Source organism: Phragmites australis, chromosome 15 (genome assembly GCF_958298935.1).
Source record: "Phragmites australis chromosome 15, lpPhrAust1.1, whole genome shotgun sequence".
Classification (NCBI taxonomy): Eukaryota; Viridiplantae; Streptophyta; class Magnoliopsida; order Poales; family Poaceae; genus Phragmites; species Phragmites australis.
The window spans coordinates 15,836,730-15,852,329 of record NC_084935.1 but is presented as its reverse complement, the minus strand read 5'-3'; the positions used below and the strand labels follow the sequence as shown (position 1 = coordinate 15,852,329).

At 41.0% G+C, this 15,600-nt stretch overlaps 1 protein-coding gene across 1 annotated transcript in view; it reads right to left on the bottom strand.

Moving 5' to 3' along the window:
* The window catches only part of LOC133892650 (protein EXPORTIN 1A-like), a 29,601-nt gene extending 18,757 nt beyond the window's left edge, over nt 1–10,844 (bottom strand). Inside the window, exons 1-15 of the mRNA XM_062333544.1 lie at nt 10,483–10,844; nt 9,166–9,282; nt 8,453–8,545; nt 8,214–8,285; nt 7,928–8,035; nt 7,762–7,844; nt 5,109–5,247; nt 4,949–5,017; nt 4,712–4,789; nt 4,078–4,137; nt 3,335–3,379; nt 1,918–2,025; nt 1,759–1,839; nt 634–831; nt 485–544 (exon numbers count right to left, since the gene is read on the bottom strand). Coding sequence (XP_062189528.1) covers nt 485–544; nt 634–831; nt 1,759–1,839; nt 1,918–2,025; nt 3,335–3,379; nt 4,078–4,137; nt 4,712–4,789; nt 4,949–5,017; nt 5,109–5,247; nt 7,762–7,844; nt 7,928–8,035; nt 8,214–8,285; nt 8,453–8,545; nt 9,166–9,282; nt 10,483–10,578 — 1,407 coding nt within the window. The 5' untranslated portion in view covers nt 10,579–10,844. The remainder of the gene's footprint in view (nt 1–484; nt 545–633; nt 832–1,758; nt 1,840–1,917; nt 2,026–3,334; nt 3,380–4,077; nt 4,138–4,711; nt 4,790–4,948; nt 5,018–5,108; nt 5,248–7,761; nt 7,845–7,927; nt 8,036–8,213; nt 8,286–8,452; nt 8,546–9,165; nt 9,283–10,482) is intronic.
* Between the last annotated feature and the right edge of the window lie 4,756 nt (nt 10,845–15,600).

The following is a 15,600-nucleotide window of genomic DNA, read 5'->3' as shown; positions in this document are numbered from 1 at the left end:
CATGGAATGCAGGACAAGAAACACGAGAGTTGGAAAAAAACAACAGGAATATGATAGGAATCCAGGTGAAAACACAGGAAAGTTGAGGGAGTATCTGGAAGGGCACAGGAAATGTTGTCTCATTCCTACGTGAGCAAGAGAGAAAATGAGGTTGGAGTGGATGTTTAGCTTCCTGTGGAATTCCTCCAAAATCAAAGCAAAATGAATCTATCCTATGAAATTCATTTGGCCATCCTATGCTCCAAATGGGCAAATAGTGCTCATTCCTGTAGAATTGAGAATACTATGCATTTCCTTTGAAAAATCCTTTGTCCCAAACGAGGCCAATTATTTCTCTTGTTTATGTACGCTTTACCTTAAACCTAACCCAGAAATCCAGTATCAAACGGGAATAGCATAATCAGACAAGTTAGTAAGCATCCTAATAAAGCTGAATTAGATTTTATGGATTGAAAGTTTAAAAAGCCCCATAAGTAAGACATACCTGCTGCTCTGTATCTTCATGATCAAGATGCGACAAGTATATCAATGTTTCCCTCATGATCTAGAATAAAACAGCAAATGACACCAATACGAAGTTAATAAATATCCCTAAAATACAGTGATGAATCGCCAACTAATCCTTTTACTAACCTTGTACTGAACAAGGACATCATTATCTTTCAGCGTTTCTCGTACAATATTTCCGTTCTCATCTTCAACAATCAAAACCTCCTCTGGCTTCGCCATCCGACAGATCATTAACGTTCGTAACTTTGAAAGGGAACCTGCATAAAGTTGTCTCCTCTGTTGAACAGCTATAAGCGTAGCATCATCAGTTCCAGGAATCCTCTGAACCAGCAGTTTGTGCATGTGATAAAAGATTTGAAATAAGGTAAATAGAATTTCATGAAATAAGAAAGAACTATAATGCACCAAACATACAAGGAGGTTATTAACAAAGCTACTGTTTAAAAGAAGGAAAAATATACCATTTACAAAAGATCAATAGAGAGTTTAGTTTATTCCAGATCGTAATCAAAATTTTCAAAAACTCTGCTATACTTCTATAGTAATAGTAGCATTTCAAGTTGCACCCCATTTACTAAAACAATTTTACAACTTAGCGACATGAGGCGTGTAAGTGGAGTTGGAGAGACATTAATGTGCCACTTTATATTAACAATTACTTCATTCGTCTATAATTATTTTCTTGGGAGTAGCTGTTCAACAATGTATGATATCAGATGTTCTTTATTACATTCTTCCACATGTTACCCTTACTTTTAAGTAGAACAAATTGAGTACCAGGAACAGTCATTTGACAAGGATAGACTTGTTGTTTCTTTTCCAATTTTGTACCTCAATTGTTTCTACATATGGTAGGATTATACTTATATTCTGAAACGGAAGGAGCTTATATATGTACAAGGATATTACACTAGTAACCACATACATGTCACAGATGGCCCCAAATTGAATATATATTGGTATAGAGCTGCCAAGTTAGTGGCATGTATGTGCTATGCGTCCTTTACATAGCAAAACAACCAAAACCTGACATAACATTAAAAAATCAGAAGCAACTGAAGGAACACTCAAACACAATGCAATAACAGCATGGGTATCTGGTTATGACATATGTCACTAAGTGCTGCTGAAAGGAAAACAAATGATCAAATCATATTATCAAGATCTACTCACATCTCAAAGCAAGAAGACAATAAAAATATGGCATTTCTTGTATAGATAAATAAGCAATATTAAAATTAAAAGAACCTGAGCTCCCAGCAACCGCCCCACTTGGTTGTACGTTTCAAATAGTTCTAAAACAAACAGATTCCAATAGTCCAAGCAGACCTGTTTATCAACAACCAACAGTATAATATAATCTTACACAATACTTTATGCATCCCAGAATTTAGCCTTGTTTCATACCTTAAAAACCTCTGTGTCATCAACAAATGAAATTTCAATGAGGTAGTCAAGGCCCAAAAGCAATGCAGCTCTATTTTCAGGAGTCGATTCCAGTATACGAATGTGATTCTACATTTATCACAATGAAAAAAGAGTAGTATCATTTTGAGACTGGAATGTTGTACAACACAATAAAAATCAGCATTTTTATTTTATGTCATACTTTGGATGTGGAACTAGCCTACATTCTACAAGTCAATAATGTTACCCAACTTTTTTCCATAAATGGGGAATATAAGAACATAACATCAAATATATAGAGGGGTCGAACAAAGCATTGGAATTGTTAGGAATAACAACTTGTATTCCGTAAAGGTCATGGGCCAGTATATATACATGTACTGGTTACAATATGCAAGGAACGGAAACGGTGCTCGACGATATCATGAGGAAGTGACGAACGACGGCGAGAGCATAAAGGGGAGCGGCAGTCGACGGCGAGAGCGCAAAAGAAGCAGAAAGCGCACAAACAAATAGCGACAAGCAACGGCGAGAGCGCAAAAGAAAAGCAGCAATCAATAGCAAGAACGCAAAAGAAGCGGCATGCTACTACAATTTCTCTTTTTTGGGGTCCTTTTTTTCTTTATTTTTACCTACTAGTTACAAGTCGGTTCGTTGACTCGTCGACTCCTAGACTCGGCCGAGGCGGATCGAAGCCAGGCGACCGATTCGGGGCGAAAACCAGATTGGGGAGCAGGGCTGGAGGAGGGCGGGCAGCGGACTCGCTAAACGGCGCAGGTCACCGCGAGTTCGACGACGCAGGATCCGGAGTGGCGTGTCGGGCTCGAGCAGTCGGCAACACGCGGGCGACCGAGAGTGATGTTTTCGGGGCGAAAACCAGATTGGGGAGCAGGGCTGGAGGAGGGCGGGCAGCGGACTCACTAAACGGCGCAGGTCACCGCGAGTTCGACGACGCAGGATCCGGAGTGGCGTGTCGGGCTCGAGCAGTCGGCAACGCACGGGCGACCAAGAGTGACGTTTTGGGCGGTAAGGAGAGACGCGTCAGGCTCGGGCGCGTCGGTCTGGGAGGCAAATACGATGGGGGCAGAGCCAAACCGGGATGGGCAGAGGGGCAGGGACGGCGGAGAGAGCCAGATCCGAGCCAGCGAGTAGACCAGCCGAGAAAGGTGACCGAGATGGGTGGCGAGAAGAAGTTGGCGAGGTGTATACCGACGGAAAGGTGGAGTAGATCTAATCGGGACAAGTTGTTGTGTCCCTAGGAAAACCTAGCTTTGATACCATATTAGGAATAGCAACTTGTATTCCCTAGAGGCACCGGGTCAGTATATATACATGTACTGGATATACTCTGAGGATATTACACAAAGCTACATAAAAAGGTATACTACTACTTGATTTAGAATGCGGTGATCATTACCTTGAAGAAGGATGTCAAAAAGAGTGCAAGATTTTGGATAAATGCCTGCTCAGAGAGATAAAAAGTATGTGTTAGTGCATTATATGGAAGCAGCATGTTCATTATGCAGGATTTGACCCGCATAATAAGGATTATCAGGATTTCCATTATAACACAATAGATTAGCATTACTAGAAAATACTCCCATTAGAACATCATAACTAAAAGCTATGGTTGTAGTACAAGGCACCAATTACCAAATAGGTCGATAGTCTGATTATCAAAATGGAATACCTTCACTATCAATTTATCAAATTTCAATTACAAGAAAATTATTAAAATTCATTTTTTTAATGCACAACCTCGAAATATCCACACTAAATATCAAACTTAAATTCTGAAACTCGAGATTCCTTACATTATACATGTGGTGTGTTGAATAATCATAAGATTTTACAAATTCAAATTTTTAAACTTAAGAAACTACAAAATTGAAATTCAACATTTCAAATTGGCTGGTCAAAACTGAATTCAAGCTTTTGAAATCTGAAACTTCCTGTTGGATACTTGGAAGTTTGAGATTTCTAGAATATTGTAGGATTGTAGGAAAAAAATTATGAAAGCATCAGACAATGTAAAATGGATTAGATATGGCTAATCGGATGAAGATTTCAACTAAACATACCAAGCTATGCATAAATAGTTTTGAAGAGGACACAAGAAAAAAACTGCTACTTTAGTCCGGATAAACCAATAAAGTATACCTGTTCTTCATTAGAACCATTGGCATAGGCATCTGAAATTGATCCAGAAGAAAGAATTGCCTACTCATAAAAAAAGCAAAGAGTGAACAAGAAGCCATCATCGACCAAACAAAGAACTACGGAAAGCTAGAGGGAAGTGAACCTGTTATTGGCCTTGGCCCAGAATGAACTGTAGAGCACCTAATGTAGCTCCATGGCTATCCTTTCTATATCTATCAGATATTTTAGTTACTTAGCCCTAGCCCTTAAGTTAGATTGATTTGTTAGGGATTAGATTAATTTGGTTAGATCTTTCCATAAGTTAGAGATATGTTTCTTAGGAGTCAAGTCAAGCCATCCCTATAAAGAGATAGCTATGTATCAGTTGTCACTAAATAAAAGAATAAATCAAAGTTTGCTAAAGGACCAGCATGGTCAGAGCCTCCTGCCACAAAGAGGAGCGCTCTTGGTGATGAAGGCAACTAGCGCCATTATCGTCCACCAATCCACCCCCAAATCTCCTTCGCTACAATAACCACACCGCTGTTTTCACTGGGAACAGTACCCTATCCCACGCCTGCCACATCATTACCTCGCCCCTCCCATGGATTAGCCACTACAACAGAATCATAGTTCTTGACAATGTGAAGTATACCTGCAGCTGCATCATAAAGACAGTGTACATCTTGACATACTGCATGTTATAGAAGTCACCAAAGTGAAGAGCAGCAACCTGAAATAGCTTAAAACATCAGTAAAGACCGCCAGTTCATGAATTCTGATTCAACTCTGAAAGATAAAGCTCAATAATCATCAAGTTCAAATGAAGTGTGTCAATTAGTTGCTATACTGGAATCCTGAGTTAGAAATGACAAGAAATTGACATTTTTACCTCTGTTAGGCAATGAAGTGTAAGATTCCGGTAAGCAGAGATAGGGAAAACCTTCAAAAGTGTCTCCAGCTAAAAAGTTAGATGAAAGGTTTAGTCTCGGTTGGAGCAGATGCAATTGTACATAAAAGAGCATTCAAATACAAGACGAAGCACTACAGACCAGCAGTGACTCAAATATGAAGCCAATGGGGATCCATGACAGGAAAGCATGAAGTGTGGACAATGTAGCACGAACAAGTTCAGGTCTTTGTGACACAGACAGGACATATAGGCAAAGCTCATGAATAAGGCGAAATTCACTGTTCAGAAACATAAAACATTGAATTAGAACTCACAGATAAACACCTTTATACATAAAATATTGAATTAGAACTCACAAATAAACTATTTTTATACATACAACAATGTATTAGAACTCACAGATAAATAACTTTTGTACTACTTTCTAAAACGAAGTGGTAGTAAATGCTCTCATCAGCCCTCTCCTGGCTGTAAATATCATGCCGATAGGTGGGACCTGGTTCTTAGCTTTCCCACACCAGAAACCTTTCTAGCAACATCCTAACGATCTCGTTGTCATGCCCCCTGCCCGCCTTGCCCCCATAAGGCTAGGGATGGCAATGGGGCCCCATTCCTGCACCCCGGTAGGGAATTCCTCATTCCTTTACTCTTGCTTCCTGGTCCAGCTGATCCTCAATTGCCCGTCTCTATAGCTCCCAGACTTGATACAATGGCTTTCTCCAACCCATCAATGGTCACTCCATCCTTAGGTTCATTTTTAACATGTCTATGACCCCTTCTACAGTTAGCGGTAATAAATGCTGTCACCTCCTACATTTCGCCGTCGCCTCCTACATTTCGCCATCGCCGGCCTCATTCTATGCTCTAGCAAGCAAGCTGCATGTCACTAGGCCCATCTCTAGCTTAAAGCCATCACCAGCCTCCTCATCTCTAGTACTTTCCAAGACTTCTTCTCTTCTCCAGTTCATATCAAGTACAGCCTCAAACTTGCTGCCAAGAGTTCATACTATTGCTCAGTCATACGCTTATTTCTGTTTTGAGTCCACAGATATGATGTGTGATTGTATATGCTTGGCCAAATCCTCTCTTTGTATGGACAATTTTTAAATCTGTGCTTTGGCTTTTCCAGAGCCAGGTTTTGGTGGCGAGGAACAGGGAAAATAAATCTATCAGGGATGGGGGCATTTCCCCGACCATTGCCAGGGAATGGCCCAATTGCTATCCCTACATAAGACCGGTGCCATGTCCATCACCACATAGCAATGCATCATCTCGACTCCAAGCATAATGTGAATCAAAACCCTGACTCTATTCCTTCGACCCGTCACACTTCTTGGCTTGCTTTGTCATAGAACCAACTCTGTTGTTTGAATTCAGATAGACAGTTCAAATTAAGAGAGCAGACCGAAAGTGAATCCTATGTCTAGCATTTGAGTTTTATTTTAGACATGATATATCTAGTTTGAGTGATAATTATGCATGCAGATTACTACAAGATGTTGCCATGTAAAGATAACTAACAATACTATATGATGTGTTCTTTAATTTGTAGGAAGTATGTTTTTTATAGATCACATAACTTGCAATGCAGGTGGCACTGTAAGCCACCATCTCCATCTTATTATCTGAGATATAATATAAAACCAAAGGTGAATTTGTCAAGAAAATCGTAATGGAACCCAAAAGGTGAACCGTTGTGCAATTCTTGGATGACAAAGTTCATCCTTGCGGTTTTATACTTGCACAGCTACCTGATTTTCTCAGCAAAGATTGACTAGCTTGTGCTTCTGAAAATGTTACTTTTGTAAGCTTATATTTCTTTTCATTCATACATATTCTTCAACAAGTACAGCATTGGCTACTATACAACATTGGATGCACCAGCTGATGGGTTTGCCAAACTATGATGCTGTGCTGAACTATGTTCTGCATGCTAAGCTGGCAAAGTAAAGCTAATTATTAATCATTTCTGCAGCATTGTATTGTCACTATTACAAATTTTCCTTTGCATGACCTGCATGCAGTTAGAATATGGACCGTTTGATTAGTCTCAGCTAATCTGTTGCGATGATGGAAGCCCAGACTAAGTTCAGGAAAGCACGGCTCAGTGCTCAAGATTGAGGAGCAGTTTAATACTAGTTTGATGTACGATGGGTCCCCAATTGATGTCGTGCTTAGAAGAAATATGTTCATACTTCAGAATTGTAAAATTGTCAATGTTCTAGTCAAGTATATATGAAAATGTAGTTTCAGAGTTGTGCACAAACGGTAGAAATTTCAGATTGTGTTTTCAAGTTCATTCCAGTATTTTTCCTGTTCCTGTTTTTTTATGGCAAACTACTGTATTTGCATTTTGCACCACATGCTGCATGCAACTAGATTGTATGGCAGTTTTAGCTCATATGTTCAGAAGTCAGAACAATGGTACCCAGGTACTCCAACACCGTCGAATGTTGGGAGCACTAGCTTAGTACATGTGCTTTGCAGCTGGTCTCAAGATATTTTACCACTTGCAGAGAGAGGATGGGGGTGCATTGTACAACAAATTCTAAACACAGAAAAGTGCCCAGCTTTTCATTTTCAAAATAATTTTGTGCTATCATTTATTTGAGATATGTTGCAATGCACAGCCATTCCGCTATAACTGAAGTGAGTAAATAAATAGGAGTCAAGTCACAATCCATACAGGCAAAAAGAAATGTGTCATCAAAACAACACATAATGCATGAAGCAATGAGGGAGATCTATCAAGTAGAAAATGAAAGCTAGCAAAAGGGGGCGTAAATATATACCTATTTAGTGAGCCCTTTAACTCTTTGATCTTTTGTTGTGTCATCTCACCTCTTGAGAAATCGAAAATCTCTTCACTTAGAAGCTGAATATTTGTTGTTCAGTCAGACAACCAATTCAAATATGGGAAAACAAAAATGTGACAGAAAAATCTAGCAAGCAACTTGCCTTCAGTATTGTCATACAGTTCTCGCAGATCGTTTCACTACTCCTTGCCGCTGTGACAAGGTCAGGAATGAAGGTTGTCCACCTGGCAGGCCACTCACGCTTTAAAACCTATTGTAACGCAAACAGGCAGCATAACTACATAAGAAACAGAGAACTGCAGTACTGGGAAAATCAAAATCCATATGACTATTAGTGGCATGGACAGTAACGATTTGTGCAAAAAAAAAAAATAAGTATACATAGACAAGAAAATTCTTTACAAGACAATCAAAAAAGTTTAGTCTACCTGCACCAGTATAATGTTGAGCTTATTGACATAAAGTCTCTCTTGTCGAAAGGAAACCTCATTGCTTGAGAGCTAGTAGAAAGCAAAAAATAGAAAAACAAAGTCAGATAGAATCAGCTTTATGAGACGCAAAAGACGTCACAGAAAAAAAAAAGAAGTCAGTTAGAACCAGCTTTACGATACACAAAAGATGGCATCAGGGGCATCAGAGGTAACTGTCATACCGCATTGATCATTACCTGAACAATAACATCAGATATATAATTCTTTATGCCATCACACTGTTCAACTGGCAAAGCATTCCATTTATATTTAATAACATTTTCAAGTACCTAAAAAATAGGATTGGAATCAGCCATGTATAATTTATAGGCAAGAAAAGTAGCATCTATATTGAATAAGCATTTTTTGTGCTCATCATAAATTAAGAATATCTCTACTGAACATGAGTCATGAGGACGGAAATAATGGATAATGTATTGCGCACCTAGTAGAAGGGCATATACATATTGTACATTGCTTTTAAGTCCACCAAGTTTTTGCCAGTTTCAAGGGAATAAAACACTACTGCACTATGATCCACAAAAACATGATACCATTTATGGTTGCTTATCATGCTGGTCCCATATAACTTGACCTTGTTCCAGCCGTGTTTCTAATGAAATGTTTTTCAACTTAACGTGGATCTACCATCAATATAGCCGGTCCCAAGCCAGGGTAAAGGAGGAAGGTCGTGATAGGCTTGACAAGACAACGTAAAAAGCCAGCCACTTTTACTGATATGGTGTTCGTCCACTAAAATCATAGGATGATCCCATTCTAAATTAGTTGATTTATCATACTAAACACCCCATAAACTGATTGAACTATTGCAAAGAATGAATCCCTGTTCGGTTTTAACTTTCAAGTTATTTATTGTATCACATGGAAAACATCTTCAGTCAAAACTTACTTGGAGAGCAAAGAACTTGGTATTCAAGTTTTGAGAGTTCTGTAGAATGTGAACCACTTGTAGCCACATATCCGGATTATTCTGCAGATCCCGCAAGATTTGGTCTGCAACATGCCTCTGAAACACAGCAGCAGCACATAAAAAAATGGTCAAGGTTAACTAACACAGGAAAAAGATAAAAGGTTGTCATCGACTTGACAGTAATATGAATTGTAATAATGCCCAAAGAAAAACAGATTCCTAGACTTTCGCTTTTATTGTTTTTCCAGTTATTTCCAGTTGCAAAGCATACAAATAAACTGCTTCATCTAACAGTACTGTTAGATCCAGACTCTAATGCAATAATGCAAGCAACATGCAATGAGAAATGATATTTGAAACACAGAAGAAGCCTAGAAGCAACTGTGTAGGAAAAAAGGATTGCTTCAGATTGAACTAACAATTACAACATGCCAAATGGGCCAGGAGCCGAGAAACAACAAACACAGAGAACATGCCATAGTGCATCCGCTACAGCTATCCTGAAAACCAAAGTGATGGTTGCAGAACACAATAACTTTCAAGAAATTACTTAACAAAGCTATCACTCGCGGATCACACAATAATTGGCTTAGATTTAGCCAATGATCAGAAAATGAAAAGCAATTATCATCCATTTTCTCCACTGTGCTCAATATAGACCGTTGATTGGCAATCCAGTGGTCTACAGCCCTATAGAACTGCAGCAAATAAACTTCAGATGCATAGAATATACAAATTACATTAGAATGCTGTATTGGGTATATTTTCAGTTCATTTACTTTTTCGATTTATTAAATTGAACATTGGTTATTCGGTTCATGGTTTGAACTTTGAATAAAAATGGTGTTGCATACTATGGTTTGTGGTCCAAGTTTAACAGTTATGCAATTACAGTGTTTAAAGTGTAAGTTGGACATAATCCCATTTTAGTTTATTTAGTTTTATAAAATTTCAGACATCACTAAATAATAAAACTCAAATAATCGGAAGGATTTCATAGACATCACTGCAACCAAGTAAGATAATCACCATCTTAAATGCTCACTCACAAACATAACCGCCTGATCAATGCAGAGGCGCCGACACGCCAAAGCAGCAAGGCCGCCCCCCATCCCGCAAGAGGTCGATCGCAATCAAACACAGACAAAAAAACCATAGGATCCCCGTCGCCACCGAGCCACCATTCATCGCCTAAAACCCTAGCCCAATCGCTCCCAGCGATCATCACCCCCAGAACAACCACCCGGCACGGGACCCGTAACAGAAGCATCGAACCGGGGTCGTGGGGCCGATTACCTCCTCGCTGGAGCCGGTGCCGTAGAACGCGGCGACGGTGGCATCGAGCAGGGGCACGTCGATGGGCTGGCTCAGATCCCGCAGCTTCTCCGCCATGGCGTCCGCGGCGGCGGGCTCGGAGCGGCGAAGAAACTTCTAGAAGCGAGCGAGGCACGGGCAGGGTCGTGCAGCTCGAGAAGGTTGGAGAAGGTTCCGAGGCGGGCGAGGTGGACGAAGAGGGGATTCCGCGGTGGGGCGGACGGATTCGAGGAGGTGAGTTTTGAATTGTTTCGCAGGGTTTAAGCGGAAGGGGGGAGGGGAAGGCAAAGCCTTGCGATGTAAGGTTGCTGGGGATGTACGCGAACTTGGGAGCAACTTGTGTTCCAGTCCTCCTCGATTGATATTTTAGTGGATGGATCCCTATATTGTAGAGGAACGAGGGTAGTTTTGTAATTCTTGCAGGGGAGCCGGTCTCCGGTCCGTTATGGACGCAGCTGTGGGTCGTCGCGGCCGGTTAAACTTTTGGAAAAGGGTCGCGGCCGACCACATTTCTCCACCGCCTTTCTTTTTGCAAGAGGACTTCGTCCCTTCGAGACTTCAACCGTTTCATTTGCGTTTTGTTTGGGTACGTTTGGTTACTCGTACGCTCATTCGAGTTAAAATGGTGTATACGTAATGTCAGTTTGTTTATTTGGCTACATAAGATTAAAATAAAAAAGCAAATATTACCATGATGGTTATTCTGTGTATAGACGCTCTATAGTCCTTAATTTCTCATATTAAACATGCTCATTAATCAATATATGTGCTAATCTGTGAATCATTATTGTTTTATAAATGATAATTATCATAATAAAATATTATTTAGAATTTAACAAACAAATCGCATACTTACTAATCAATGTAAATAATAATTATAAAAAACTAAATAGCATATTAAAAGTACATAAACAGATACGTAATACAATTATATTTATGATTACCTCCAAGATATATCACCAACAATCTTTCATTTGTACTAGAGTTAATCATGTAAGTATCTATTACTTATGGCTCTCATGTGTGACTTATGTTTAGACTGCGGGAGTGACGTGTGTATCTTACATATCATTTACAGCCGTTGGCCAATAGAAACCCTGCCTGTATGCTTTTCCGATCAAAGCTCTTGTTCTGATATGAGAACCGCACAACCCGTTGTGAATTTCTCTTAACAGTTTTTGGCCTTCTTTCTGAGATATGCATCGCAAGAATGGTGCACAGACTCCTGCTTTGTACAAATTGTCTTCTATAACTTTATAATTTCTGGCCCTCTGAGCCATGCGCTTCGCTCCGACTTGATCTTCGATGTCTCTTTGACCCTGCAGATATGCCAGTATTGGAGAACGCCAGTCTTCGCTTTTGACTGTCGCAACCAGGCGCGTTTGGTTCAAATTGTCTTCGAGGGCCGGTTCAGTCAGCTTCTGATAGAAAACGTCTGGAGGCATTGGCAGGTTCTGCAAAGCCGCTTTCGCTAGCTCATCTGCTTCGGTGTTATCATTTCTTGGTACGCTCTTGACTGTGAATCTGACGAAGTATTTTTCCATTCTTCGCACCGCTGCTCTGTACTTAATCAGCTCTGGTTCCTTTGTCTGGAATGTTTTTTCAATTTGACTTGCTACGACCTTCGAGTCTGTTTTGACAAGTACCCTTCGGGCTCCCAAAGCCTTCGCCTTGCGAAGTACCAGGAGTACAGCTTCGTATTCCGCCGTATTATTTGTGGAGCGGAACTCTAACCTGGCGGCGTATCGTAGCTTCGTCCCCGAAGGTGAAAACATTACTGCCGAAACTCCTGCTCCTATAGCTCCCTGAGCTCCGTCACAATACGCAGTCCAGATAGGTTCTGGTGGTTCGTCATCCGAGGCCTCGGTTACGGGTGTCCATTCCGCCACGAAGTCTACCAGTGCTTGCGATTTTAATGATGTTCGTGCCACAAAAACGATCATGAATGGAGCAATCTCTGTTGCCCACTTCGCTATTCTTCTGATGGCTTCTTTGTTTTCGAACATGTCGCGAAGGGGTAAGGAAGTTGGTACTGTAATTTTGTGAGACATGAAATAGTGGCGGAGCTTGCGGGATGCAATTACTAGTGCATACGCTACTTTTTTCAACTCCGTGTATGACTTTTTTGGGCCTGCTAGGGCTTCGGATACATAATATACCGGTGCTTGGCGCAGCCTATTGTCTTCGGGTTTTTCCTGTACAAGTACAGCGCTGATTGCCGAGGGGGATGCCGTTATGTATAACAGCAAATCTGCGCCTGGCTCCGGGCTGATCAGTGCTGTAAGCTTTGTCAAGTAGATTTTTAACTCATCGAAGGCTGCTTGCTGCTCCGAACCCCATTTGAAAGGGTCAGAACTTTTTAACACTTTGAAGAATGGTAAACTTCGCTCAGCAGACTTTGCAATGAACCTGTTTAATGCTGCTAGCCTTCCTGCCAAGCGTTGGGCTTACTTTCTGTTCTGTGGTGATTTCATATTTAAAATTGCTTATATCTTTTGAGGATCCACTTCGATGCCTCTTTTCGACACCAAAAACCCTAGGAGTCTTCCGAATTGCACTCCGAAGACGCATTTTTTTGGGTTTAATTTTAAACCTGCTCTTCGCAGATTATCGAAGGTTTCCTGGAGATCTTCGATGTGTTGTCTCCTCCTGGTACTTTTTACTACTATGTCATCAACATAGGCCAATACATTTTGTCCCAGTTGCAGCTTTAATACAGCCTGCACCAACCTCGTGAAGGTTGCTCCAGCGTTTCGAAGTCCGAAAGGCATTCTTATGAAGCAGTATGTTCCAAAGGAGGTTCTGAAACTCATTTTGTCTTCGTCTTCCTTCGCCATCCATATTTGATGGTACCCTGCATAAGCATCTAGGAAGCTTAGCATCTCACAACCGGCCACGGAGTCTACGAGCTGGTAAATTCTAGGCGGTGGAAAGTCATCCTTGGGGCAAGCTTTATTCAAGTCTGTGAAGTCGATGCACATTCTCCACTTTCCATTGCTTTTCCTTACTAAAACAGGGTTGGCCAGCCACTTCGAGTGCATTACTTCGCGTATGACTCCGGCATCGAGCAGTTTTTCTACTTCAGCCTTTGCTGCTTCTTCTCTTTCTCCCGAAGCTTTTCTAAGCTTCTGCTTCCTTGGCTTCGCTTTGGGGTCCACATTTAGCTTGTGCTGAATAATTTTTCGACTTACTCCTTGCAGGTCTTTGGGAGACCACGCGAAGACGTTGTCGTTGTCGCGAAGGAACATTACAAGTTGCGGCTGATCCTCTGCCAGAGTCTCTGCTCCTATTGTGACCTTTTTATCTTCTTTTTCATGATTTAGCTGTACTATTCTGGTAGCCCCTTCTGGTGCAGCCTTCGCATCTTTCCCTATATTTGGCTGGTTGCGGCCTGCTTCGCGACCCGTTGAAGGGTCTGCGATGTTGTGGATATTTCTTCTTCCTGGAGCTATTCCCACTTCGATTCGCCTAGCCACTCGCTGATCTTCCAACACCTTTATGACTCCTTCCGGGCCAGGCATCTTCATGCACAAATATGCGTGGTGTGGTATTGCTCCGAATGTATTGAGAAATCCCCTCCATTAGATTGTTTTGTTTTCCGGTGAGCATAGTAGAGTCGCGTGTGTGAGAAAAGAGGAAGAGGAGGATAGCATCAAATATTTCTGGAGGAACCACGCCGTGGGAACGAGATCCCTTCTTTCATTTTGATGAGTGCCACACTAGCATGAACGTCTATTCTATCGATGTGGCAACTGAGGTTGAATGTCGACATCTTTTGATGTTGAGATTTCAGTAGGCAATTCTTCATATGTCTGGACCTTGATGATGATTTATGATGTGTTCTTCTTTTTCAATTTGTTCGCACCTTTGAACTCTTTTATACGAAATAACACTCCTAATGTCATGTTTATCATCCACAACCATGTAGCTTCAAGGAATGGATCGACATAGTGAGGCCAATATATCAGATAGGCTGGAACTAAATGTAAGTACGAGATCAGGATGAAGGAGGCATGCTAGTGACACAAGGCATGTCAAGAGCGCCAACGGGAACGTTAGCGGTGAGAACAAGAACGCAAGAGACAGGCCAAGGAACTTAAGAGGTGTGAAGATAAACATTGTCTATGGGAGGACATTTTAAGGAGGCAGGAGGCCAAACTTCAGAGGTGTGAGCAAATACAATAGAGACTTGAAGCTCTCCTGCATTGCCAGGAAGTAGCGGATCATGAAGCAGCACATGGAAGATTGGGAAATATCCCTGATCCATGCAGTATGGTCTATTGTAATAGTAGATTTCCAACTTTGCTAATAAAATTGCATGGTTCTTGTTGACAATTGGTAAACCGTAAATCTTACAAACTTGTAGAAAGAGTAGGAGATACTTCCTGTAGATGAATCACACAACATACACATTGTTTTATACAGGTTCAGGCCTCCCTTGGGATAATAGCCTTACGTCCTATTGGTCTTGTATTGATCTCTGAGACTGATTACAAAGGGGTTATTGGCTAACCTAGGTAGATCTAAACCTAGTTGAAGGGCTCCCTTTTACGTAGTCAGGTAGGGTTGCTAATGCAAATCTAAAATATAGAAGGCTCGAGGGTTCAGAGCTCCTGTTGGTTTAAATGGCTTCAATTTTCTCAATTGGCTTGTCCTCCATAGATAGGATGTCACGTCTAACAAAGATCTTAGAGTTCTCGGGTCATGGTTCCGAGTGCTCAGGTGACCCCCCTGTAGCATCTAGGCCCCTAAGAAAGAGGTAAGAGTTTCGGTGATTAATGACAACCATATCATTGTGACTAACATTTGAGCTTTTGAGCAGTGTAAAGGATAAAAAAAATTTATTTGACAATGATGCCTTGATACTCTTGCCCGTTAAAAGGCTTATATGGACGATCAAAGGACCGGAACTTGAAGGATAAGGATCTTCTAGATCTAAGTGTCATAAGGAGATGAAGGACACTTAGAGTAGTATAGGTTCTATTTCTATTTAGTCTTTTGACCGTACTATAAAGAGGGGTTAAGAGTTGTAGCTTGACCTAAGTGAGTCTAGACACAGTCGATGCACACTTGTGACTTTATATTGCTAGGTCAATCTCA